This window comes from Trametes versicolor (assembly GCF_000271585.1).
Source record: "Trametes versicolor FP-101664 SS1 unplaced genomic scaffold TRAVEscaffold_4, whole genome shotgun sequence".
Classification (NCBI taxonomy): domain Eukaryota; kingdom Fungi; phylum Basidiomycota; class Agaricomycetes; order Polyporales; family Polyporaceae; genus Trametes; species Trametes versicolor.
Window position 1 is genome coordinate 123,595 of NW_007360324.1, and position 21,328 is coordinate 144,922.

The 21,328-nt window shown below is 57.9% G+C and overlaps 10 protein-coding genes across 10 annotated transcripts; 5 read left to right on the plus strand and 5 right to left on the minus strand.

Moving 5' to 3' along the window:
* Window positions 1–77: 77 nt before the first annotated feature.
* On the plus strand, window positions 78–776 carry TRAVEDRAFT_119035 (uncharacterized protein; the record flags this gene model as incomplete). Its single annotated transcript, XM_008038335.1, has 4 exons — window positions 78–215; window positions 286–503; window positions 557–626; window positions 684–776. 4 exons carry the CDS (start codon window positions 78–80, stop codon window positions 774–776), a joined length of 519 nt encoding a protein of 172 aa, XP_008036526.1.
* A 364-nt stretch (window positions 777–1,140) lies between these two features.
* On the minus strand, window positions 1,141–2,040 carry TRAVEDRAFT_118360 (uncharacterized protein; the record flags this gene model as incomplete). The annotated part of the gene is made up of 2 exons (XM_008038336.1): window positions 1,141–1,702; window positions 1,787–2,040. The coding sequence occupies 2 exons, from the start codon at window positions 2,038–2,040 to the stop codon at window positions 1,141–1,143; spliced, it is 816 nt and encodes a 271-aa protein (XP_008036527.1).
* Window positions 2,041–2,285: 245 nt separating this feature from the next.
* Window positions 2,286–6,210, plus strand: TRAVEDRAFT_145007 (Dbl domain-containing protein; the record flags this gene model as incomplete). The annotated part of the gene is made up of 5 exons (XM_008038337.1): window positions 2,286–3,151; window positions 3,207–4,011; window positions 4,064–4,879; window positions 4,938–4,999; window positions 5,058–6,210. The coding sequence occupies 5 exons, from the start codon at window positions 2,286–2,288 to the stop codon at window positions 5,689–5,691; spliced, it is 3,183 nt and encodes a 1,060-aa protein (XP_008036528.1). The 3' UTR covers window positions 5,692–6,210.
* Window positions 6,211–6,308: 98 nt separating this feature from the next.
* TRAVEDRAFT_63732 (glutamine-hydrolyzing asparagine synthase) lies at window positions 6,309–8,905 on the minus strand. The gene is made up of 11 exons (XM_008038338.1): window positions 8,656–8,905; window positions 8,454–8,602; window positions 7,828–8,392; window positions 7,479–7,769; window positions 7,318–7,420; window positions 7,114–7,264; window positions 7,016–7,057; window positions 6,881–6,957; window positions 6,697–6,815; window positions 6,608–6,644; window positions 6,309–6,545 (listed from the first exon to the last, which is right to left on the minus strand). Exons 1-11 carry the CDS (start codon window positions 8,819–8,821, stop codon window positions 6,455–6,457), a joined length of 1,791 nt encoding a protein of 596 aa, XP_008036529.1. The 5' UTR covers window positions 8,822–8,905; the 3' UTR covers window positions 6,309–6,454.
* A 452-nt stretch (window positions 8,906–9,357) lies between these two features.
* TRAVEDRAFT_45269 (aldo/keto reductase) lies at window positions 9,358–11,027 on the minus strand (the record flags this gene model as incomplete). Its single annotated transcript, XM_008038037.1, has 12 exons — window positions 9,358–9,514; window positions 9,570–9,703; window positions 9,755–9,795; window positions 9,851–9,906; window positions 9,964–10,009; window positions 10,066–10,132; window positions 10,194–10,401; window positions 10,461–10,498; window positions 10,561–10,664; window positions 10,715–10,818; window positions 10,878–10,897; window positions 10,965–11,027. 12 exons carry the CDS (start codon window positions 11,025–11,027, stop codon window positions 9,358–9,360), a joined length of 1,038 nt encoding a protein of 345 aa, XP_008036228.1.
* A 670-nt stretch (window positions 11,028–11,697) lies between these two features.
* On the minus strand, window positions 11,698–13,468 carry TRAVEDRAFT_145012 (aldo/keto reductase; the record flags this gene model as incomplete). The annotated part of the gene is made up of 12 exons (XM_008038339.1): window positions 11,698–11,931; window positions 11,987–12,120; window positions 12,175–12,215; window positions 12,274–12,329; window positions 12,386–12,431; window positions 12,488–12,554; window positions 12,615–12,822; window positions 12,882–12,919; window positions 12,981–13,084; window positions 13,141–13,244; window positions 13,308–13,327; window positions 13,403–13,468. The coding sequence occupies 12 exons, from the start codon at window positions 13,466–13,468 to the stop codon at window positions 11,775–11,777; spliced, it is 1,041 nt and encodes a 346-aa protein (XP_008036530.1). The 3' UTR covers window positions 11,698–11,774.
* A 1,323-nt stretch (window positions 13,469–14,791) lies between these two features.
* Window positions 14,792–16,079, plus strand: TRAVEDRAFT_45271 (t-SNARE; the record flags this gene model as incomplete). The annotated part of the gene is made up of 7 exons (XM_008038038.1): window positions 14,792–14,890; window positions 14,983–15,219; window positions 15,301–15,409; window positions 15,468–15,550; window positions 15,603–15,722; window positions 15,790–15,875; window positions 15,932–16,079. 7 exons carry the CDS (start codon window positions 14,792–14,794, stop codon window positions 16,077–16,079), a joined length of 882 nt encoding a protein of 293 aa, XP_008036229.1.
* Window positions 16,080–16,660: 581 nt separating this feature from the next.
* TRAVEDRAFT_27749 (kynureninase) lies at window positions 16,661–18,617 on the plus strand. Its single transcript, XM_008037861.1, has 7 exons — window positions 16,661–16,808; window positions 16,928–17,027; window positions 17,094–17,182; window positions 17,254–17,387; window positions 17,452–17,673; window positions 17,739–17,908; window positions 17,972–18,617. The coding sequence occupies exons 1-7, from the start codon at window positions 16,694–16,696 to the stop codon at window positions 18,510–18,512; spliced, it is 1,371 nt and encodes a 456-aa protein (XP_008036052.1). The 5' UTR covers window positions 16,661–16,693; the 3' UTR covers window positions 18,513–18,617.
* Window positions 18,618–19,444: 827 nt separating this feature from the next.
* TRAVEDRAFT_70517 (alpha/beta-hydrolase) lies at window positions 19,445–20,625 on the minus strand (the record flags this gene model as incomplete). Its single annotated transcript, XM_008038340.1, has 2 exons — window positions 19,445–20,451; window positions 20,510–20,625. The coding sequence occupies 2 exons, from the start codon at window positions 20,623–20,625 to the stop codon at window positions 19,719–19,721; spliced, it is 849 nt and encodes a 282-aa protein (XP_008036531.1). The 3' UTR covers window positions 19,445–19,718.
* A 102-nt stretch (window positions 20,626–20,727) lies between these two features.
* TRAVEDRAFT_145025 (UPF0057-domain-containing protein) lies at window positions 20,728–21,324 on the plus strand. The gene is made up of 5 exons (XM_008038341.1): window positions 20,728–20,769; window positions 20,823–20,827; window positions 20,888–20,966; window positions 21,019–21,035; window positions 21,101–21,324. The coding sequence occupies exons 1-5, from the start codon at window positions 20,740–20,742 to the stop codon at window positions 21,141–21,143; spliced, it is 174 nt and encodes a 57-aa protein (XP_008036532.1). The 5' UTR covers window positions 20,728–20,739; the 3' UTR covers window positions 21,144–21,324.
* The last annotated feature ends 4 nt before the right edge of the window (window positions 21,325–21,328 follow it).

Consider the following 21,328-nt stretch of genomic DNA (forward strand, 5'->3'; position numbering starts at 1 on the left):
TGCGGCTCTCTCTCGTCCGTACACCTACGCCACTCAAACTATAAGCCACCTCCCGCCGGGCAGCATTCATGCCCAAAATGCACCGCGATATCGAGGAGCTCCGCACCCAGTCCCCGCGCCCCGAGACGCCAGAGCCGGGCTCGCGGCAGGGCAGGCGGAACCCGCCTGAAGCAGGGGTGCAATTGCTCGACGACGACAGCGCCATATCTATAGCGGTGCGTGCCTTCACACTTTCTTATCGAATTGTCAGCGGCGCGGTGGCTGAACGGGGTTGTGGGGATGCAGCTAGAGTCCTGCCTGAAGCACGTCTTCGCGAAGTACTGCACGCCGCGGCCGGTCCCCGCGCAACAAAGGGGGGAGCTGCTCGAGCCGCCGGAGGGCGCGTACTTGACGAACGAGGGTCTGGACGCGTGGGCGCGCGACACGAACGGCGCACCGTTCGATGAGGCGACGAAGGAGGAGATTCTGGAATTTATGGACGTGACCGAGGACGGCGGCTTGACGTGAGTGGCTTTACTTGATCTCATTCCCATCACTCTAAGTATGGTGATTACAGGTTCAAGGGCTTCATGCAAGTTTACCAGCTACAGACCGAGAACGATGAAGAAGAGACCTGGAGAGATCTTGTAAGTTACCTGGTGCCGCACCTCAAATCCGTCAGAAAGATTTAATTGCCACTGCAGGCCGCACACGGATTTGATCGAACGCTACGGCTAGTAGCTACAAGACGAGAAGATTCAGATATCGATCCGCGACTAGCTACGCAAGCCTCGTGAGTATTCGTAGTATCATTGAGTAGATGATTGACATATACCTTTGCCCTTACAGATCATAATGGTGACTTACAGGCGATATGACGATATGCTATGACGCGTTATTGCCGACCTAATCCACGCCCCGCAACGCAACAATACACCGCTCGCAATGCGCAGGACCGCACAAGTCACACCGTTGCTGATCTCACATGGTCCACAGGCAGAGACGGAAGGGCAAGTTGCGGTGAGCGAAGGGTGAACAGAAGTTACGAGCGAAGAACTCGATCCATTGACGAAGATACCACAAGATTTACGATTTTGATGTTACATCCAGATACCTAAACAAGTACGAACTCTCCTACCTGCCCGCTAATGGCCCGATGTATCACGAGCGAAGAGCCAACTTCCAGATCTCGACGCCCTCCCAATCACCCTTCTCCCAGTGAGCGCCTGACTTCTCGAGAGCCTTGGCAAGCTTCTTGTGGGGAATGCGCTCTACCTTGAAGTTCCAACTATCTCTCGCCTCCGATAGTGCATGGTCTACTAGGGCCGGGTCTCTCCGCTCGAGGCAAAGATAGACGGGCGTAGTCCGGAGCTCGGAAGCGGAGGCAAGGCAAAGGCCGTGTAAAGCGCGCAGGAGAGGTGTGACCAGGTCCGGTGAGTAGATGGTATCGGATGTGAGGATGAGGTCGAACGGAGGACCGAGGACGGGGGCTTGGGGTACGGCAGACTGAGGCTTCTCGGCCTCAGATGAGGCAATAGTTTGCGGATCGTCCCACAGCCAACGGTCAGGAGGGACCGTCCAGTCGAGGATGCGCACTTGCACGGTACCGGAATCGACAGGGAGCCGGGAGAGGTTGCTGGAGATGTTATCGGCAAGGACGGATGAGACAACGTCGTGCAGGTCAGTCGCAATCACGTCCCAGCCCATAGATGCGAGGGCAAGCCTAGAGAGCACATGAAGAGAGAGAACGGAGACAAGGCGTGCGTTGGAGGTGAGACAGAGCTAGGATGCCGGTGCAAGTACGCACGCGGAGAGGCCGATGCCGCTTCCAAGTTCAATCGCTCTGGGACGGAACGCGGCGTCCGGGTGGCCGGATGGCGATGGTCTGCGCTTGAGATTGTCGGAGAAAAACAAGGAGAGACACTGTGCGCCGAGCCAGAGGGCGCTGCCATTTGTTGCGCCGTTGTCAAGCTGCGCGAGATGGAATTGTTGTGTGCGGAAGGGATAGATAAGGACGGGGATGTGCTTTGTTTCGTGGGCGGGGCGGAGCGCGGGGGGCATGGCGATGTCGGAGGAGGAGGAGAGGCTGAGAAGAGATGGGGAGATGCGCCACGAGGCGGAGGGGAGCTACGGGCGCCTGCGCCGTGACCGTGACTGTTGCCTCGCGCAGGGCCCGGACTTGGACTTGGTTTGGCTTTCGCCTTCGCTCTCGCTCTCCATCCCGCGCGCCGTCTCCACGCCTCCCCCGACCGCAGCCCCTCCTCCAAGCTGGCGTCGCGCACCCCCCAGCTGCACCGCTCCTGCCCATGAAGGCGTTTCTCAACCGTCTCAACCGCGGCCTCACAGGCAGCAAGGAGAAAGAGCGAGAGAACGATGCACCCACCCCGAAGGAAAAGATACCCCAGCTCCCTCCCCTTCCCGACTGGCCGCCCCAGCGCGTCACCTCCACCCCCAACTCTGTAAATTCCTTCAAGCCCCTCCCCGAAATCAACACGCGCCCTTTGCCGCCAATCGAAGAGCCTTCGTCGTCATCTACCGACTCCTCCGTTACCACCACCCCAATCGCCGTTAATCAATCCCTTCCCAGTACAGACACGAAGGAAAACGTGCCCGTGGCGAAGCCTGCGTCGTCCACCCCGCAGCCTTCGCGCTCAGAGCCCGATTCCGCTGGTCGCAGCTCGCGCAAGAACGCGAACGGGACCAGTCACAGCACAGACGCGCAGAAGAAAGTTGCCTTTATATCTCCCCCTCCCACACCAGGGCCTGCTCAAGATCGTGGCCTTCCTGCCGCAGACACCCCGACACCGCCAAGCACAGGCGTAAAGTCTACCGTATCACGCTTCCACGCTGCTCATGGCAAGGAGACGCGTGGGTCCACTTCGACTGCAGCCTCTTCACGCACGGATGTCTCCTCCACCCTGAAGTCTAACAAGGCGGCTTCCACGCGGACAGCAACATCCCCGTACCCTGGCAAGAACTACGGAGAGACTGCCTCCCTCCACCAGTCACTACGCTCTGGCACCCCATATTCCTCCATGAGCAACACCGGTAGCCGTATTCTCGCCGCGCAGTCATGGAGTGAAGGCGCAGAGGAGGATTTGGTGTCGAATCTTGGTCAGCGGGAACGGACACGACAAGAAGTCCTGTGGGAGATCGTTGCTAGTGAGGAGCGGTTCGTCATCCACCGTCGCGCCTATTCCGTCGCCGTGGTACTGAGCACTCCACAGATATGTGAACGAGCTTCTAAAGATGAAGGAGACCTTCATCGAGCCCCTACTACACCCTTATGTGGTCACTTCCCCAGTCTCCTCGCCAACCCTAGACTTTGACGACTACGCGCGCGCTGATACCCCAAGAGAATCCCTGGACTATCTCCCCATTGCCGCCCGGTTCCTAGCATCCCCGACTGGCGAGCGCTCGGAATCCCCCTTACAGAACGCGCCAGCCCGAAAAGAGGATAACCACCCCAATATCGACGGCGAGTCCATGAACTCTGCCGAGGAGGACGAAGCGGAGGACCGCATGGGCGCGACCTACCAATCATCGCGCCAGAAGACCGTTGCTATGTCCATGGCAGCTAAGCACAACCATCCGCGCTCCCCTTACGGTACAGCTGCGGCTCGTTCGGGTCCGAGTAAGTTCGGGATATCTGTGCCCTTCCCTTCAAGGTCGCATCAGTCACTTCCGCCTCCACCTCGGACCAACGCTATGACGTCCTCGACGCAATCGCTCGGTCGGCAGTCGTTTATCGCGGACAGCCATCGGGATCGGGACCACCCGCCGTCGATGCGAACAACGGGCACTGGCACGACCCGTGTGCTGCGGAAGTTCAAGAAGAGCAACCCCAATCCTGATGCTATCGTACACGGCGCAGTTGCCCCGGCGCAGCTACCTGAGGATCTCCGGAAGTGCTTGGAAGTCATCGAGGAGGGTATATTGGATGGCCATATCCGTCTCAGCGAGGGTCTCCGGAAACGATATGAGGAGCAGTACCCTTTGGTCAGGTCACTTGCGGATGTATTCGTATCGAATGTGAGTACCACACGCGGTAAGTTGCAAGTGGCCTAGTACTAATTGGGTGTAGGCGCACATACTGCACGGCTACGCGACATATGTCTTGCACTTGGAGCGCGCGCTTGAGCAGGTCGACAACGCCCTTTCGGCGGCGAGCGCGAGCAAGAAGCCCAAGAAACAGGACGCGGACCAGTGGGTCAAAATCACTCAATACCTCCAAAAGCTCGAGATCAGCGCGTCCGAAAAGGGCGAGACCGGGCTCGCGATTTCGCTCTCGAAGCCGTTCCAGCGGTTGCTCAAGTACCCGCTACTTTTCCAGAACTTGCTCTACCACACCGACCCGAGTACGTTCGAGTACGAGAGCACACTGCAGATGGTCGCGGAGGTCGAGACGATCGTCCGGAGTATCGAGGACGAGAAGATCCAGAAGGAGGAGCGCGACAAGACGCGCGACGTGTTCGCGCGTATCGAGGGCCTCGATAAGGTCAAGCAGCTCATGGTGCCGAAACCCTCAAGAGTGCTCGTCGAAGAGCGCCCGCTCACCGGCGTGAATCCGTTGACGGATTCCTCGCTCAAGCCATCATCGTCACCTCCGCCAACATCTGGGAACCCGAAGAACGTAAAGGGCAAGACGTCCTTCAAGCGGTTGAGCGATGTGCTCCAGTCGAACAACAATGGTATCGGCGGCAAGAAGGACTTGTGGCTGGTCGTTTTCAACGACGTCGTCCTGCGGTGTCAACGAACGGGCACGACGTCGTTACCGTTGGTATCCGCGACGAACTCGAGGACGAACTCGCTACCTGAGCTACAGGGCAAGGCGAAGTACGCTACCACGGGCCGGAGGACTGCGCACACGAAGCCGCGCAACATGTACAAGTTCCTCAAGGTGAGAGAAAACGGGTCTGTGGCCGTTTTAGGGCCGAATGTCTCATGCACTGTCACAGATCGAAACATGGGCCATTGGTGACGTCGTACAGCCCCGAGAAGGTGTCGTCTCCATGGAAGAGTGAGTGTTGCATATTTCTCACACCATGTGTGTCGATTTAACGCGACCGTGTAATTAGTGTCGTCAGGTCACGACAGCAAGTTCATTCCGGCGTACAACCACGCCTCGTGCCCATGCCCGACGATGACGAGGAGGGCGCCGAGTCCGACGACTCGGATCGTAAGAGCAAGATGAGCTTCTCCTATTGGGGCGCGGACAAGGTGACGCTCCAGAAGCCCGTCGTCGTCAAGCCCAAGGCCCCAATATCGAACGGCGCGCGCCGCCCGGCCGCTGGAGCAGGTGCGACCACAGCCTACGCACGCGAGTCCTCAGCCAATGCAAAGTTTGGCACGCGCATGGTGTCGACAGAAGTCACACATGCGCCTCGCCCCGCAAGTCGGCGCACCCAGGCGACCCCCACCGTGCGCAAGGTCACTCCACACTCGGACGAGGGCCACTCCGTCAAGGTGACCGTCACCCGCGAACACCGACCGGGATGGGACAGCAGCACCCGCTCGCCCGCGGCGACGCCTGTGCCCGCTGGCAAGCGCACGCGAAACATCTCCCAGACGAGCGGGGCCACGCGCGTCACCACCACTCCGGCTACGACGAGCAAGACCCTGGGGTCGCCCGCACCATCCGAGGATTCGGGAGTCGGCTTCATGCGCACTATCGTCTCCCAGGACCCGTCTCTGAACCGCCTGATCCCATAGACAATGCATTCTCTCATGCTCGTCCCCCCGCCCTCTTCCCCATCTCCACCTGTGTCGTCGTCGCCGTCTGCTCCCACTCCACTTGTTCATGCACTTTTACGTTTCTTCACGCTTCCACGGGAATACTTTACGACCAACTCTGTTCCATCTCTATGATCGCATGCGCACGGGCCGTTTCTATCGCGCTGATATGCTGTTCTTACACTCATCCTTGTTTTCACTCATCTCATCTCACATCTCATCTCACCTCGCTCGCCCCAATGTCCATTGTCACCCCCGAGTACCCATAGTTGATAATACCGTATCACTCCTTATTTCTTTATTCATGCATGCGTCCGCTAATTATCACACGCGCTCCCACTCTCGTTGTGCTGTCCATGTTCCGACCCTATCCCCGCCCGCCCCCGTCGTGCCGTCCTCTCCTTACGCAACCCCCGTACACATGGCTTTCCCGCTCCCCGGCTTACCCCTCACCCTCGACATCCGTGACCTGTCCTGTCGCACGACGATGCATCACCCCCACCCACATGGCACTGCTTCCCGCCCCGCCCCGGCACTGGCTCTATGGCACTGGCATCACATGCAATATGCATCACGGACACGACCACGCTCGTTCGCTCGTTTGTCCGATTATCAGCTATATACGGGTCTAGATTCAACATGTATCAGTGGTACACTTCCAATCGCTTCCTTTCTGCTTCTGCTCCGTTCCCGCTCGCGTGCTACCCGCCCCCTCTCCCGTACCGAGCTGTGCGCCCGACCCTTAACTCGGCTCGGTGTATGCCGCCTGGTGTATGCTAACGCTGCGTCCGCTCGGGTCCGAGGCGCAGCCCCAATCTGCGCGCGGTAACCACCTAGAAAGCGGATTGCTCAATCTGGTGCCGAGCAGAACCCTAAGGTTACACGACGGGCGTACCTGATGACAGTCTCTGCGGCAGCGGCGGGGTACATGCCTGGAAGGGTCAGGTGAGCGGGACTCTCGCACAGAAAAATAGCGCGACGCACTGTCGAACACGTCCCGGATGAAGTACCCCTCCTTCGTGTCCGGGGTGTTGTCCGGCCAGCGTTCTGAGCGCTTCTCGAACGCCTCATCCGACACGACGGACGCGGCGTGCTCTTTCATACTGGCGGAAGGAGGGCGTTAGAGACACGCGGCGCGGCGCGTGCGCACGGAGAGGAGGGGACGTACCCGTCGATCCAGGAGTACCCTACGCCGTCGGAGAATTGCTCCTTCTGGCGCCAGAGGATAGACCGAGGGAGATAAGGCTGGCACAAATGAGGTCAGACGGCACGCGCGTAGACGGACGGGCACAATTCTACACACCTTGCCGTCCGGCGCGCAATCGAACGCTTTCCGGAGGATGTACTACATGCGAGGGCAGAATCAGCAGCCGGGCGAAGACAGGTCGTGTGCACGCGTACCTTCTCCATCTTCGGGCAGCCGTCCGCGTCGACCTCCTGCTCGGAGCCCTTGCTGAACATTTTATCCTTCGGGTCGATGTTCATCGCCACCTCGAGGAAGGCCTTGTCCAGGAAGGGAACGCGCGCCTCAAGACCCCACGCCATCGTCGATCTGTTGCCGCTCAGCACCCCGCATAGCGTCGGAACGGGCTGGATATCACTCACTTGTTCGCGCGCAGACAGTCCGAGGTGTGCAGGTCCTTGACGCGCTTCACCAGCTCCTGGTGGAACGACTTCGGATCAGGCGCGGCGTGGAAGTACAGGTACCCTGTATTGCGCCGCTGTCAGTGCGTTGCGAGGATGCACATGGACACAGCAGGGCGTACCGCCGAAGATCTCGTCGCTGCCCTCGCCACTGAGCACCATCTTCACGCCCATGGCCTTGATCTTCCGGCTAAGCAGGTACATCGGCGTGCTCGCGCGCACTGTCGTAACGTCGAACGTCTCCAGGTGGTAGATGACGTCCGGGATCGCATCGAGGCCCTCCTGCACGGTGAACGTATACTCGTGGTGGACTGTTCCCAGGTAGTGCGCCGCTTTGCGCGCCGCAAGCAAATCCGGCGAGTTCTCAAGTCCGATGGCGAACGAGTGCAGCTGGGGCCAGGACGTGAGGGTTGCTGCAAGCGAGGTAAGGCACACACACACGTAAAGACAGCCGTCGGCGGGCGGACATACCAGTCTCATCAATCAAGCCTTCTCCGGGGGTGGGCGGGCCACTCCTCGCCTCGGCGAGGCTTCGTTTCCTGGCCTCCGTCTGGGCCAGGGCAACCTTCTCCGTTTCGCGCGCCGCGATAGCAGCAATCAAGCTGCTGTCGAGACCGCCGCTCAAGAGAACACCGTACGGCACCTCGGACATGAGCCGTTTCCGGACGGCATCCTCGAGCGACTCGCGCAGAAGCGTGAGGTCGGCGGGTGTAGTGGGAATGGATCCGCCGGGGCTCTTGAGGTCAGAGTTCCACCACGTAGGCTGGAAGTAGCGCGTCGTGGACTGGTCGCGGCTGTCGTAAACGTGGCCGGGCGGGAAGGCGATAATCTTGTCGCACAGGTCGGTGAGCGCCTTGAGCTCAGACGCGAAGAACGTCGAGCCGGGCCGTTTTGAGCTCCAGCCTTGGTAGAGCGTGGTAATGCCGATGGGGTCGCGCGCGGCGATCACGCGGGAGGGGGTGACCGACTCGTCGAGGAGCACGAAGGAGAACATGCCATCGAGGAGGTTGCATACACCCGTGTCCTGCTCTTGGTACTATAGCAGCAATTCGAAGTCAGTACATGAGACGCCACCGTTCGCGCGCCGAAAGACGTACAAGAGGGATGATGACTTCGCAGTCGGAGTGGGTCTTGAACTTGTACGGGTTCTTCAGCTGGCCGCGCAGCTTCAGGTGGTTGTAGATCTCGCCGTTGACGGCGAGGATGATCTTTCCATCGGTGCTCACGAGCGGCTGCGCGCCAGTGTCTGCGGAAAGAAGTGAGACCTCCGAACTCCCGGGTCACGACTGCAGTACTCACCGACACCGACGATAGCAAGACGTTCGTGCGCAAGCAGGGTCTGCTTGCCGCTGTAGCACCCAGACCAGTCAGGACCGCGGTGTCGAATTTTCTTGGAGCACGCGAGGAGACGCGGCCGCTCCGCCGCGGGGTTGTCGATGCCGTGCGCGATCACGATACCGCACATATTGTGAGATTTGTCGGGGCTGGTGTCTGCTGGGCAGCACGAGGTGGTAGGAGAGCAAGATGGTGGTTCTGGATGATGCCTGCGTCCTTATGGGCTCGAGCTAAGCTGACTCGCGGGGTAATGACTCGGAACGAGCAGTTTATCAACTTTTCAATTTCCATGCAAAGTATTGGCGGGGAGGAAGGCTAGATTAGATAACGCGTGCTATACTTACTGCCCGATCGGGATCGTCCCTTGGTCCAGACGTCCGCGCTTCCTTCCGAGCCTCCGTCTCCGAACCATCCTCCTCTTTCCCCGACAAACCGACGGCCAGCGTGCACAGTCGAGTCACTAGGGGCAGGCCGCATAGGACGTGGCATGTCTGGTGGGCTACCTCAGGAAAAATTGCGGAAATCCGACGGTAGTAACCAAGGTGAGCATTTGATGAGATACGCGTACTGAGTGAGCGCGCTGCAATGACTCTTACATCCACATTTCACAGCCGATTATTCTACACAGTGGCACATCTACATCCTGCCATCTAGCCCGAGCAATCCTTAGCCCCAAAGGGCGAACACCTTGGGGTCAGCATGGTCGTTGTAGCGTCCACCCTTGACGGTGTTCTTCGCCAAGAAATCGTTGATCTCAGCAAGCTCGGCCTGAGTTAGTTCGACATCCCCGCCAGCGAGGTTCTCCAAGTTCCGCTTCTTGACGCTGTATCTCAGGCATCAGGTGGCCGTGCGACTACATGTGGCGCAACACCACTTACGAAGACCCGGGCAAAGGAATAACGTGCGGCCCGAGAGCAGCGACCCAAGCAATGGAGAGCTGCGCCGGGGTGACGCCCTTCTTCCCAGCGATAGCCTTGATCCCTTCGACGATTGACATGTTGTGCTTGAAGTTCTGGTGAATATTGTCAGCGATGCACGCATTTCTGAGATACAGGAAACGAACCTCCTCCTCAAAGCGGGTAAAACGGCGGCGCGTGTCGCCCGCTGCATCGGGTGAGTGAGCCCTTGCACTACCGGAGAGGCTCGCATTCACACGTACCAGGCAGGTCATCTAAGCTCTTGATAGCCCCAGTGAGGAAGCCGCGGCCGAGGGGACTGTCGGCGTCACGGCTTAGTGTGCATACATGCTGCCAGAAAAACACGGGAACTCACGAATAGGCAATCACAGATATCCCGAGCTCTTGGGCCGTCGCGATCACTATGACCAACCCAGTGAGCATGTACACTGCGCAAAGAATTCTCTGTGACACTCACCCTTCTTTGTCTCTTCCTCGTACGACCAGAGACTGACCTCGATTTCGACCGAGGCGATCGGATGCACCTGTGAAGACAGCTGTTATTAACAATCTTCTATCGGAGCGGTGTTACATGGAAATACTCACAGCATGGGCCCTCCTCAGCGTCCCAGCTTTACACTCGGACATGCCGATGTGATCAAACTTGCCCTCGCTCTTCAGCTGGGCAATGGTCCTGTAGGCATCCTCGAGAGGCACGTCCGGGTCAACGCGGGCGGACTCGAAGAGGTCGAGACGCTTAGTGCCCCGCAGGGTGGCGTTGATCCTGTCGACACTACGTCTCAGGTTCTCAGGGCTACGGTGGACGGATCTGTCAGCGTTGCCAGCTCGCCGGGCTGCAAGAGGACGGCGTACGAGGAGTCCGGGACCAACTGCCCCTCTTTCAAGCCGCCCTGTGAGGACCAGGGCGTCAGTAACGCGGCGCAGCAGCCAACAAGATCTCCGGGCAACTGACCTTCACCGAAAGAAAGGTGCGCTCCGCGTACTCGGGGTACTTGTCGAAGAACCGAGCGACAAGCTCCAGATTGGCGGTCGAGCAGTTGGGCCCGTAAAATTCACCTACGGTAACATTAGCACGCGGGAATAATGCAGACTTTCGAGATCTTTACCGCTGTTCAGGAACATCTTCACACCGGGTGGCATGGCGTCGACGCCCGCCTTTATGGCCTCAAAGGCATCCTCGTCGGAGAGGGGATGGCTCGGGTCTCTCCATCTGCGCATACATGCCGTGATGAGTGCGACTACGACCATATACATTCGGGCTAGACGAACGTCATCATCATCAAACCATGCTAGGGTAACAAACGGATAAAAATGGTCAGAATGTGGCAATGACAAGCAGCTCTCAATGCAACATACAGCGACTTTTCCGACGGTAATATCGGACGCGGTGCCTCCTAGCTTGACAGTCTTGACGACCATGATTTACTGACTTGGGGGAGGATGGTGTTGGAAAGAAATGAGGTGTGTAACGGTCTAGCTATGCTCAAATGCAGTTGAGCTCGTTGGGAGCTCCGGCGAACGTCCAGCGCTGCTTTATATATTCTGAGGCTCTCGTCCTCAAGTAAGTAACCCGCTGGTTCTTCGCGGGCTCGTCGTTCCTCCGACCGGGGATAGCTCCTATGGGCGCAGCATCACTTGTGTGGCAACCGGTTAACGTCCAGACGGTCAGCAGACAGCAGTATGACAGAGTATGACAGCATCCTGTTTACTACAGAGAGAGTCGCTATCCAAAGTGACCGTTGAACGCCGACCATAGTTTAAGGGTAGTTTGAGGGTATGCCATGGACGCGCCACTAGGATGTGGCGGTTCGCCGCCCACCTTATTCACACCCTGCTCCACGAACCGCCGCGTTGCCGCGCGTATGTGCTGACCAGCGCGCCGCGTGGTGAAGGTTGTGTTGGGACTCTCAATGCGGACCATGTACGAGAGTGTTTTGCATTCAGGTAATTCCCGGGAGCAACTTGATCAGACAATTAGTGGCGGCGTCGTGGGTGTCAGTTCCTGCACATTTTGAGAGTCATACGCGCGGACAGTCAAGATCCCAGCGATACCTTAAGTGAGCGCTTAAGGTTACAGTAATGACTCTTGTGTCCACAGTTCATACATGTTGATTATACACAGCGACACCTACATTTTGTCCGATGACAATTTCCGCACAGAAATGCTTACCCCCACAAGTGCAGCATCTTGGGGTCGACGGCGTCGTTGTAGCGTCCGCCCTTAACAGTGTGCTTCGCCAAGATATCGTCAATCTCAGCCAGCTCGGCCGGAGTCAATTCGACATCTCCGGCGGCGAGGTTCTCCAAGTTACGCTTCTTGTTTCTGTGGCACAGGGATCAGACGGCCGCGTACACGTCCGTTAGGCAGAGGCACTCACGAAGAGCCGGGCAAAGGAATAACGTGCGGTCCAAGAGCAGCAACCCAGGCGATGCTGAGCTGCGCCGGGGTGATGTTCTTCTTCTCAGCGATAGCCTTGATGCCGTCGACGATAGCCATGTTGTGCTTGAAGTTCTGGTGAAGATTTTCGTCAGCGATGCACAAATCTTTGGCCCATGACAAGCGAACCTCCTCCTGGAAGCGAGAGAAGTGGCGGCGCATGTCAGCCGCTACGTCAAGTAGGTGAGTCCTGGAGCTATCGAGGGGAAGGGGTATAATCATGCTTACCAGGGAGGTCGTTAGGGCTCTTAATCGTTCCGGTGAGGAACCCTCTGCCGAGAGGACTGAGGTTCTTGTGCTTAGTGTGCATATATGAGGGAAGCGAATTATGACAACTGACGAGTAGCCGACTACGGCAATGCCAAGCTCTTGGGCCGTCGCGATTACTATTTCCATTACATTCAGCAAGGCTCATCGACGGCTCATTCTCTTTCAGACCTACCCTTCTTCGTCTCCTCCTCATAGGACCACAGACTGATTTCGATTTCGACCGTGGCAATCGGGTGCACCTGCAGAGACGAGTACCGCTTAGTAGCTTTCATCGGATAGTATCATATAAAACTACCTACTGCGTTGGCCTTCCGAAGACTAGCAGCACTGCACTCGGACATGCCAATGTGGTCGAACTTACCCTCGCTCTTGAGTTGGGCGAGTGTCTTGATCGCGTCCTCGAGAGGGACGTTGGCAGCAACGCGCGCAGACTCAAACAGATCGAGACGCTTCGTGCCACGGAGGACCTCATTGATCTTGTCGACACTACGCCTCAAGTTCTCGGGGCTAAAAAAGGGCGATCGGTCAAAAAAACTGCGCTTCGAAATCGCTACAAGGGAGCGTACGAGGAGTCGGGGACCAGCTGTCCTTCCTTTGAGCCGCCCTGTGAGGATATAGGTGTCAGAAACGCGCTTATATTCCGGCGGGAAATCCGGGTATCTGACCTTCACCGAGAGGAAGGTGCGCTCCGCGTACTCGGGGTACTTGTCGAAGAAGCGAGCGAGGAGCTCCAAGTTGGCGGTCGAGCAGTTCGGCCCGTAGAATTCACCTGCGGTAACATGAGCACGCGAGAACAACGATGATGCACGATAACGAGATGTTTACCGCTGTTGAGGAACATCTTCACGCCAGGCGGCATAATGTCGACGCCCGCCTTGATGGCCTCGAAGGCCTCTTCGTCAGGGAGGGGGACGCTCGGGTCCCTCCATCTGAGTATACAGAATGTGATCAGTATACACGCGATCATACGTATATATTCGAGCGGAACGAACGTCATCATCATCAGGCCATGCTAATACATAGGAAAGAATGAGATAAAACGGTCAGAAGATAGCATAGATGATAATCAGTCTGCAATCTGACATACAGCGACTTTTCCGACAGTTATGTCGGACGCGGTACCACCGAGCTTGACAGTCTTGACGGCGACCATGTTTCGATAAGTTGTTGAGGAAAGCTTGAAAAAGAGTTGCAGCAGGTAGCGGTGCGAGTTCAAGTGTGGTGGTTTGTCTCTCAGGTGGACATGGAGCCGCTATATATACTCGAAGGTTCTTGCCCTGAAGTAGCCCGACGGCGGGTTCTTCGCGAATACCTAGCGGCCCCGACCGGAGATTGTTATAGGCGCAGGATCAGGAGTAAGTGCAGTTGGCGTGTATATCCGCCTAAGAACCGCCACTTTTCCTACTGTACAGGATCGCAATCGCAATACCGTGGGCTAGCTAGGCTAGCCTGACTAGGTCAGCCGGTTGCAGTATTGCAGCGTATGACAACACCCCGTTGACCACTAGGCTTGGCGTTCAGCCTACCAGAGTGATAGAGACCACTGAGATGGACAATGGATCAGTAAGTATCATGCCGGGGGGACGCGCCAGCGTACGGCGCGTCCGACGCTGCTATACATACCCCGCTCGGGATACTGCCGCATCGCCGCTCGGTACGTACTACCTCACGCTATGCATGTGATAAGCCTGTAAGAACTTAATAGGCCATGTACGTCAACGTCATGTTACGTTGAGGCCAGCCCCCGAAGCAGAGCTGCCGGTATCCTGCGAATTTCCTGAGAGCCATATGTACACAGACTCACTAGCAGTCAGGAGACTCATCGTACCTGGTGAACCTCATGTCTGGCATGATGCAATGCGCGGAGAGTACGCAAGTCATATGGCCCCTAGAAAGCTAATAACATTCACTGGCAATGTCGGATTGGTTTCAACCGAGAGTCGGTCCGAGACGGGGAACAGCCTCAGGGAACGGCAGCCAAGGTCGTGAGAAGTACTTACTGCACATCGCCCACAATACACTGCGAAGCGACGCGTACCTAGCCATAAGAGAAGAAAGCTGGATAGCAGTCGAGCGAGGTAGCAGGTACGGTGCAAGTGGCATCTGGGCTACCGAGGAGGAGGTGGTGGTCGACGCGGACTCGAGTCGGTGCTGCGGGCCGCCGGTGAGAAGGCCGAATTGGGAAGAATTATATTGGAACCGCGTGGGCATGCTCCGCCGTGTCGTTCCTGGAAGCAGTCCCGTCTTCGAAGCGGACTGGGGTAGCCACTCCGTCTCTCTTTCACCACCATCTCATCTTCCTTCTTGCTTCGTTTTGAGATACCCATTTTTCCAGCATGCAAGGCGACAGGCTAGCAGCACACAGGGTGCGTCAGCGCTCCTCATATCAACCACATTGCAATTTCCTTGGGGTTGACCAGCACTCGGCAAAGCATAGGCTCGCCAGGCACAGCAGCAAGGTGGTCAGGCCCATGAGATGACCCCGGTCGGTGGCGGGGAGTATGCGTCCCCCACCACGCCGCAGAACGGCGCGGGCAACGGGAGCACGGACAACATGGCCAACTTCTACAATGAGGTACGTTCTTCACGTCTCACCTCGCGAATTATTCGCCTTAACGCGACGCGTTATACGCCCGAGGTGTGCTGAACGTTACTTCTGCTCTGTAGGTCACGTCCATACAAGACAGCATCGCACAATTTAGCGGCAATGTCTCCCGGATCTCAGACCTGCATTCTCGCACGCTCAACAGCACCGACGACAACGCGAGCAGGCAAAACGAGGCCGTTCTGGATGACCTAGTCGGACAGACGCGACAGCTGAGCACCGAGCTTAAGGAGAGGATACAGACGTTGTCGTCATATCCGGTCACTCGCGCCCAGGACCAGGCCATTCGCAAGAACCAGGTAAGCACTGCTCCGCTTCTGAACATACGCATCCGGCGGTTGTTAGGAATGTATGTTTACTCGGCACTTTGCCTGCTGCAGACCGCTCTTTTGCGTCAGAAGTTCGTGGAGGTGCTACAGAACTACCAGCAAGTGGAGAGGGATTACCGGGCGAAGTACAGGCAGCGGGTAGAGCGGCAGTTCAAGATCGGTGTGTACCATGCATACTCCACATCTTTGAAACCTATAGCTGACTTCGATATGTTCAGTCAAACCTGATGCCACACCGGAAGAAGTCGCAGCGGTGGTTAATGACACCAATGGCGCAGGTGCTCAGATTTTCACGCAAGCGGTATGCTGTCCTGCTCGTTTGAAACTGAGCTCCGCCTCACGCTTTCGTACAGCTGTCGTCATCAACACGCTATGGCGAGTCTAGGACAGCCTACCGGGAGGTTCAGGACCGTCACAACGACATTCAGAAGATCGAGCGGACGCTTGAGGAACTGGCGCAGCTGTTCAATGACGTGAGTGGCGGACATCATTCATAGAGAAGCGCGGCCAACTCACTCTGATTGGTCCGGGTCGGTGTAGATGTCCGTACTTGTCGCGCAGCAGGATGAGGCCATTGACCAGATCAATACTATGGCGGGCGATGTGGAAGCGGACACGGGTGCTGGGTATGCGACTTTTACCTGATTGTTTTTCGACTTATGTCTGACACGGTTGCGTCCAGTCTCAAGGAGACCGAAATAGCGGTGAAACATGCCCGGTCAGCTCGGCGCAAACGCTGGATCTGCTTCATCATCGCGGTCATCGTTGTGCTGGTCCTCGCGCTCGTGCTCGGTCTGCATTTCGGCCTGCAGAAGAACAACACCAACTAAAGCAGCTTGCGCGGTCTATGCGGCTCGGCTGGACGGGCCTTCTTCATATCATGAACTTGGACGATCTCACGAGACGTATGCATTACCACCGCACCCCTTGACGACAGGTCAACGCTCGCACGCGCGTGCGGCGGGAACATTTCTGAATGACGACACGACGTATCTATTACATGTTTCGTCTAATATACCACTTTGTATTCCAGCCGTTTTCCATAATAGTAATCACGGAGCGTATGCTCTTTAGTATTAGTGCTACAGAAGGAATCAGCTCCATCCAGGTTCACGGTCGAACGCGATCCGCCGCACGGAGGCTCTCAGTTTCTGACTCAGACGTGCATGTGCGTGACGCTCGGCGACCATATCTGCAGCCACAACTGCCCACCGCGATGGGGGCCCAACCTTCGCATCTCGTCGACATCGACGCCCTCCGGACCTCAATTGTGCGGCGGGACGAAACCACCTGAAACGACCGTGCGGCTTCCTCCCTGGTAGCCATTTCCCCACCCTCGCGCTTCTACGGTCCCACTCCCTTCAACCCAGGCCACCCAAGCTGCGCGACCCTCACCCACCCCACTTGGCCCCCGCGCGCACCCAGCACGACACCACATACAACGATGGCGGACGCGTTCAAGCTCGCGCCCGAGCAGGACACCCTGAGCAAGTACCGCGATGAATTCGTTGTGCCGACGTTCCGCCAGATGAAGGCGAGCGCCGTGCCCGCTGAGATCGGTGCGTCCTGACTCCTTGCGCCGCATTACCCCCGCGCGCCACGATCTGCAGCTGAGTTTATTGCATTGCCTCGCCTGGGTGGGCCATATCGCATCGCGCTCGCTGTGGATGGTGTGTAGCGGACGAGCCGAGCACGTACCTCTGCGGGAACTCGCTTGGGCTGCTCCCGAAGCGCTCGAAGAAGCTCGTTGAGGAGGAGCTCGATGTTTGGGGGACGAGGTGCGTATCTGTGCTGTAGTGAACGTATGTCGTGAAACTGACGCTGCGCGTCGATCGTGTCTGTAGAGCGGTCGAGGGCCACTTTGACCACCCGCTAGGCCGGGACTGGATGTTCATCGCGGACACAGTCCACCCGCACCTAGCGCAAATCGTAGGTACGTTGTCCGGGTGGTACTTTACATGCTGTGTGCGCAACTAGGACTCACAGATTCTCACTGTTGACCAGGCGCGAACGAATCGGAGGTCGCGTGCATGGGCACGCTCACCGCGAACCTCCACTTGATGCTGAACGCATTTTACAAGCCCACCGCGGAGCGATATAAGATCCTCTGCGAGGCGAAGGCCTTCCCTTCGGACCAGGTTCGTTTCTCACTCACGTAAACCTCGCTGTTCAGAGCTAATTCTCGTATTGTCTCGTGAATAGTATGCGATGGCGACCCAGCTCACCTCGAGAGGGTACGACCCCGCCGACGCCATTATCGCGATGAGCCCCCGGAAGGGCGAGCATATACTCCGGACTGAAGACATCCTCAGTACCATCGAGAAGGAGGGCTCCAGCATCGCGCTCGTCTTGTTCGCCGGAGTGCAGTTCTACACCGGCCAGTGGTTCCAGATGAAGGAGATCACTGCCGCAGCGAAAGCGCAGGTATGAAGCAATGATTTATCAGTCTAGACAGTAGAAGTGCATTGCTGACGTTTCTCTTGTTGCAGGGATGCGTGTGCGGATGGGACCTTGCGCACGGCGTAGGGAACGTCCCCCTCTCGCTGCACGACTGGGGCGTCGACTTCGCAGTGTGGTGCACGTACAAGTACCTCAACTCCGGCCCAGGCGGCATCGGCGGGCTCTTCGTGCACGAGCGCTGGGCAGACCTCGCAGTCCAGTAAGTACAAGCTCCCCCGCACCCCTCATCCAACTCCGAAGCTCATCCTACTCGCACTCACAGCGAAGCCGGCTGGTGGGGCCACGACCCCGCGACGCGGTTCGACATGCCCCCACAGTTCAAAGCGATCCGCGGCGCGCAGGGCTTCCAGCAGTCGAACCCGTCTGTGCTCGCGACCGTCGCGCTCCTCGGCGCGCTGCAGGTGCTCGCGGACGCAGGCGGCATTCCCGCCGTGCGCGCGCGCTCCCTGCGCCTCACCGGCTACCTCGAGGCGCTCCTGCAGCAGAGCCGGTTCTACGCGCCCCCGGAACTGGCGTTCGCGGACGTGGAGGGGGTCAAGATGACGATCATCACTCCGGCGGACCCGGCGCAGCGCGGGGCGCAGCTGTCGCTCGTGTTCTTGCCGACGGGGAGGGGGGTCATGCCGAGGGTGCTGAAGGGGTTGGAGGCGAGGGGTGTTATTGGCGACTCGAGGAAGCCGGATGTGATTCGGCTGGCGCCTGTTCCGCTGTACAACACCTTCGAGGACGTCGAGCGGGCGGTCAAGGTTTTGGACGAGGTGCTGCAGGAGGTGGAGAAAGAGGGTGTGCCGCCTCCCTCGTAATCGTCATGGGTTCATAGCGTAGGCCGCATGTTAGGAGATGTATAGCAGACAAGAAACACGGTGTAGGTTACATATGGGGAAAAACTATCACGGATCCAGAGTTCGAACGCCAAACGGGTACCCCCTGCTGTGAAGCGAATAAATCATCCTCCGTCGTCTCGATAATCTTAAAACTTGGTAGAACGGTACGTCATATGTACTTCTATCATCCTACTAACTTTGAGTACATTTGAGGATGTTGGAGCCCGACCAGTGGGAGGGTACCAGAGTTTGAACGTTTCGATGACTTGAATGAGTAACGCGACGTAACGCTGCCGAGCCATGCCCAATTTAACACCCGCAGCAAGCGTGCGCTAGGCGGTAGGTTCGACACAAACCCCGAACACTAGAACATGAGAGGTAAACGGTCTTGGTATGAGACTACGCTAGGCGGGACTTAAGGCGCACTCGGCCACCAGCATCGTCGGAGTTCAGGATATTTCGCTAGCAGTAGCGCAAATGTCACGCTTTGAGTCTTACACCTTTTGCTACTCAATTTTCCGTTGCCCATAGCTGCGTAGCACCTCGGGAAAATCGCAGAACCATTTGTGTATACTTACATGGAACGCCCATAGAGCCGTGGCTCGAAGAGCGCCCAGAGGTGCATCGTGCAAAAGCTGTCCTCGTGGACTTACTTCTTCAAGATCGGGACCACGGCCTGCTCTAAAAACTTCTAGTCTTTTGCAGACAGTGTATCGTACATAGAGGTATCAGATTGCGAGGTTTCAAGGTTATCGGCACGCAGTGAGGGAGGGATCTTTCGGAACGTTCGAACTCTGGGTCCCGTTCGAACTCTAGGTCTGTGATAGTAGTGGTTGGTTGTGACTCGGAGACTTAGGCTATTCGCGCCGGTGGAAAACATATCCCCGTCGAGCGAGAAATTCTGCGCGGCCTAGACTGACGCTATACAACAAACGTATATTGGCAAATATATCTTCTCTTCACATATGCACCACCGAGTTCTACACGTACAAACAGCAACAGCCACGGGCCCCAGCGGTACCGAGAACACAGGAAGCCGGCGCTCCCGACGAACGACACAGGGTGGAGCAGGAGAAACGCCGCCGATCGAAGGCTGATAGAGTTGGAGGAGGTGGATCGTTGTCGAGATCTGTAGCTGCGATCGGCCTGCGGACAGACCAATGACGCAATCGACATTCTTGCATCCTACGTCGCAGTAGCGGGCCCGGGAGAGGTGGACTTGTCCTCCTGGTGGCGTTTAACGAAGTCGGCGATGATGCGCGGATACACCTCGCCTTGGAAGATGTCGTCGTGGTTCTCCTCCAGCTCGTGGAAGTTCTTCTCTACCAGCGGACGCGGGCCAGCGGGCAATCCTTCGGTCATCGCAGACAAGTGGGCGTACATCGTCGCGCTCTGGAGCTCGTCGACGAGCTGGTCGCCCTTGGAGTGCATGATGAGCCAGCGGACGTGCTCGGCCCCAGTGCGCAGTGGGTACGACGCAGCGTCTGCCTCCGGGTACGCGTCATGGTCTCCGAATGTGGGAGCGATGAACCACGGCTTATAATTGGGGAAGGAGCGGAGGAGCGCGTCGATGTCGTAAATGCCCTCGGAGAGAAGGACGGCGCGGGTCGCGGCGAGGAGCTGCCGCGAGGGCGTCAGCTCGGCCGCGTAGGGCGACCGCAGGAAGATGGACGCGAGCATGTGCGCGCTGCAGCTGTGGCCGAGGAGGTAGAGCGCGCTCGGGGGCGGCTGCGGGCTGGAGGGGTCCGGGCCGGCCCACGTCGTGAGGAAGTGGAGGCAGCGCAGGACGTCCTCGGCGTGCGAGGGGTGCTGCAGGGGATGGGCTTGGGAGGTCAGCTGGTAGTTGGGGACGGCGACCGCGCAGGCGGTGAGGGAGGCGAGGGTGCGAGCGAGCGCAGCATGGTCGGCCTTGTCGCCGCTGTGTGGGCGCAGTGAGCGGTGCAGCACGCGCAGCAGACTGGGGAGGAAGAACTGACGAACGCCAGGCACCGCCGTGGACGAAGACGAGGAGAGGGCGGTGCGGGGAGGGGCCTGGGGGTGGATAGTAGTCGAAGCCGTGCGCCGGCAGAGGCCCGTACGAAATGGCCGTCATGGCGGTTCGGGTCTAACGCGCGTAGCCCGGTGACGTCACGCCCGCCCACCGGGTCGCCCCTTATAAGCCCGTCGTTCGCGCTCGCTCCTCTTCCTTCACACATCCATCCCCACAATGGCGTTCACTGGCTCAGACATCTGCAAGGTATGCTGCCCCGCTCCTCCTCCTCGTGCTCCCGCGCTGACCCTCTTCCACAGATCCTGTACGTTCACCCCCCGCTTTCTCTCAACCTCAACGTCTCCTGACGTCGTTGCTCCAACAGTTTCGCGATCCTCCTCCCCCCCGTGGGTGTCTTCCTCGAGCGTGGCTGCAACTCAGACTTCCTCATCAACATCCTCTTGGTGAGCACACTCTTTTCGGAGTTCTCGCCACAGCTCGCTGACGATTTCACAGACGATTCTGGGTTACATGTACGTTCAACCCCCGACGCGACTCCACCCGACATTCAGGGCCCTTGCTGACACACGCTTTGCAGTCCCGGTATCATCCACGCGCTCTACATCATCCTCAAATACTAGGCGCACACAGGGCCACCTTCCTATTGCTAGCCGGCCCCATTCCTCGTTACGCCGTTTACGACGCTGTCATGATCGTTCCGACAGACACTGTATATTGAGGTTTCTATAATTCCCGTATTACCTACCGGCGTAGTAGTAGATGTTGTTCTCTGTGCGTCCATGTATTATTGATACCCTTCTTCCAT

Coding starts and splice junctions, on each gene's coding strand:
- TRAVEDRAFT_63732 (XM_008038338.1), bottom strand. CDS start 8,821: ATGTGCGGTATCGTGATCGCGCACGGCATCGACAACCCCGCGGCGGAG. Junction 7,265..7,317: donor GACTGTCTGCGCGCGAACAA/GTGAGTGATATC, acceptor GAGCGGCAACAG/ATCGACGATGGCGTGGGGTC. Junction 7,058..7,113: donor GCTGCCCGAAGATGGAGAAG/GTACGCGTGCAC, acceptor CCTCGCATGTAG/TACATCCTCCGGAAAGCGTT.
- TRAVEDRAFT_27749 (XM_008037861.1), top strand. CDS start 16,694: ATGGCGGACGCGTTCAAGCTCGCGCCCGAGCAGGACACCCTGAGCAAG. Junction 17,028..17,093: donor CTCGATGTTTGGGGGACGAG/GTGCGTATCTGT, acceptor TCGTGTCTGTAG/AGCGGTCGAGGGCCACTTTG. Junction 17,909..17,971: donor TGGGCAGACCTCGCAGTCCA/GTAAGTACAAGC, acceptor TCGCACTCACAG/CGAAGCCGGCTGGTGGGGCC.
- TRAVEDRAFT_145025 (XM_008038341.1), top strand. CDS start 20,740: ATGGCGTTCACTGGCTCAGACATCTGCAAG.